General features: G+C 70.8%; 1 protein-coding gene across 1 annotated transcript in view; it reads left to right on the top strand.

Moving 5' to 3' along the window:
- Window positions 1–26: 26 nt before the first annotated feature.
- Window positions 27–1,648, top strand: part of LOC103251193 (mucin-5AC-like) — a gene marked incomplete at both ends in the record, with an annotated part of 38,570 nt that continues 36,948 nt past the window's right edge. Inside the window, 4 exons of the mRNA XM_021708430.1 lie at window positions 27–263; window positions 633–789; window positions 1,148–1,276; window positions 1,464–1,626. Coding sequence (XP_021564105.1) covers window positions 27–263; window positions 633–789; window positions 1,148–1,276; window positions 1,464–1,626 — 686 coding nt within the window. The remainder of the gene's footprint in view (window positions 264–632; window positions 790–1,147; window positions 1,277–1,463; window positions 1,627–1,648) is intronic.

The following is a 1,648-nucleotide window of genomic DNA, read 5'->3' as shown; positions in this document are numbered from 1 at the left end:
CCACCCCGCCTCTCTGTCCCCAGGGCAGGGTCTGCGGGCTGTGCGGGAACTTTGACGACAACGCGGCCAACGACTTCACCACACGTGGCCGAGCTGTGGTGGGGGACGCGCTGGAGTTCGGGAACAGCTGGAAGTTCTCACCGTCCTGCCCGGATGCGCTGGCGCCCCAGGACCCCTGCACGGCCAACCCCTACCGCAAGTCCTGGGCGCAGAAACAGTGCAGCATCCTGCACGGCGCCACCTTCGCCGCCTGCCACGCCCACGTAGGCCAGCGGGCGGGGCGGGTGATTCTGTGGGCTCGAGGGGCCCTGCGGTGACCTGGGTGGAGGGTGGGGTGCCCCGGGGGTGCACTGTCAGCTTGGCGTGTGGGAGGCAGGCTGGGAGTCTGGCATGGACACCACAGAGGACTCCCGCTCCACTGTGTCTCCGGGCAGCAGGGGTCAGCCCCCGGGGGTGCCGTGTCCCGCATCAGGACCCACCTGTGGATGCGTGGATGGGCCCAGCCGACCCCTTGGGGTGGCACCTCCGTGCTCCCTGGCTCTGGGAGCCTGCCCCGTCCGCAGGCCTGCGTGGGCCTCACACCCCCCAACTCCGGGCGGGCGAGCCCAGAGCCTGAAGCCGCATCTCCCCAGGTGGAGCCCACCAAGTACTATGAGGCCTGCGTGAGTGACGCTTGTGCCTGTGACTCGGGGGGCGACTGCGAGTGCTTCTGCACGGCTGTGGCCGCCTACGCCCAGGCCTGCCATGAGGTGGGCCTGTGTGTGTCCTGGAGGACCCCGGACATCTGCCGTGAGTGCCGGTGCCCAGGGCGCCAGAGTGGCATGCCTGGGGCTGTCCTGGTGGGGGGGTTCCAAAGGAAAACAAAATCGAGGGGAGGGGCGTGCCCGGCTGCCGGGGCTGACTGCAGAGAACGTTCTGGATCGGAGGCGTCCACCACGCTCCCCAGCCCAGCCCCGAGGCAGCCTTGCCGGAAACCCCCACCCCAATGGGGCCCGCCACCCAGCAGTGGCCCCTCAAAGAGCAGGGGTCCCCGATCTGCCCACCCTCATTCCCCGCCTCGCAGTGACTTTAGGCCAGCCTTGGGGGCGCAGCGGGGCGCTGTGGGCTCCCCCGGCACCCAGCCTCAGCGAGCCCCCCTCCCCCGCAGCCCTGTTCTGTGACTACTACAACCCCGAGGGCCTGTGCGAGTGGCACTACCAGCCCTGCGGGGCCCCCTGCATGCGCACCTGCCGAAACCCCCGAGGAGAGTGCCTGCACGCTGTCCGCGGCCTGGAAGGTGGGCGCCTGGCAGGCTGAGGGGCGCGGGACAGGTGGGGCCGGGGCCTGTGGCCTCCCCTGGGGCCTCCGGCTGGCGGGCCTCTCCTGGACTCACAAGGAGCCTCGGGCCTCGGCCTGGCTGCCTTCTTGGGGTGTGGCGGCCACACGGTCCGGCTGGCCCAGGCTCAGGCTGTACTGGCCCGCAGGGTGCTACCCCAAGTGCCCAGCAGAGGCGCCCATCTTTGACGAGGACAAGATGGAATGTGTGGCCCGGTGCCCGTCCCCGCCCCCGCCCCCACCCTGCCGCGTCCACGGGAAGTCGTACCGGCCAGGCGCGTCAGTGCCCTCGGACCAGAACTGCCGCTCCTGGTGTGTTGCCCGGCCGGAGGGG

The sequence above is a fragment of the Carlito syrichta genome, unplaced genomic scaffold (genome assembly GCF_000164805.1).
Source record: "Carlito syrichta isolate Samal-C Ts95f unplaced genomic scaffold, Tarsius_syrichta-2.0.1 Scaffold136907, whole genome shotgun sequence".
NCBI lineage: Eukaryota > Metazoa > Chordata > Mammalia > Primates > Tarsiidae > Carlito > Carlito syrichta.
Note: the sequence above shows the minus strand (reverse complement) of the source record. Positions and strands in the feature narration are given on the sequence as shown.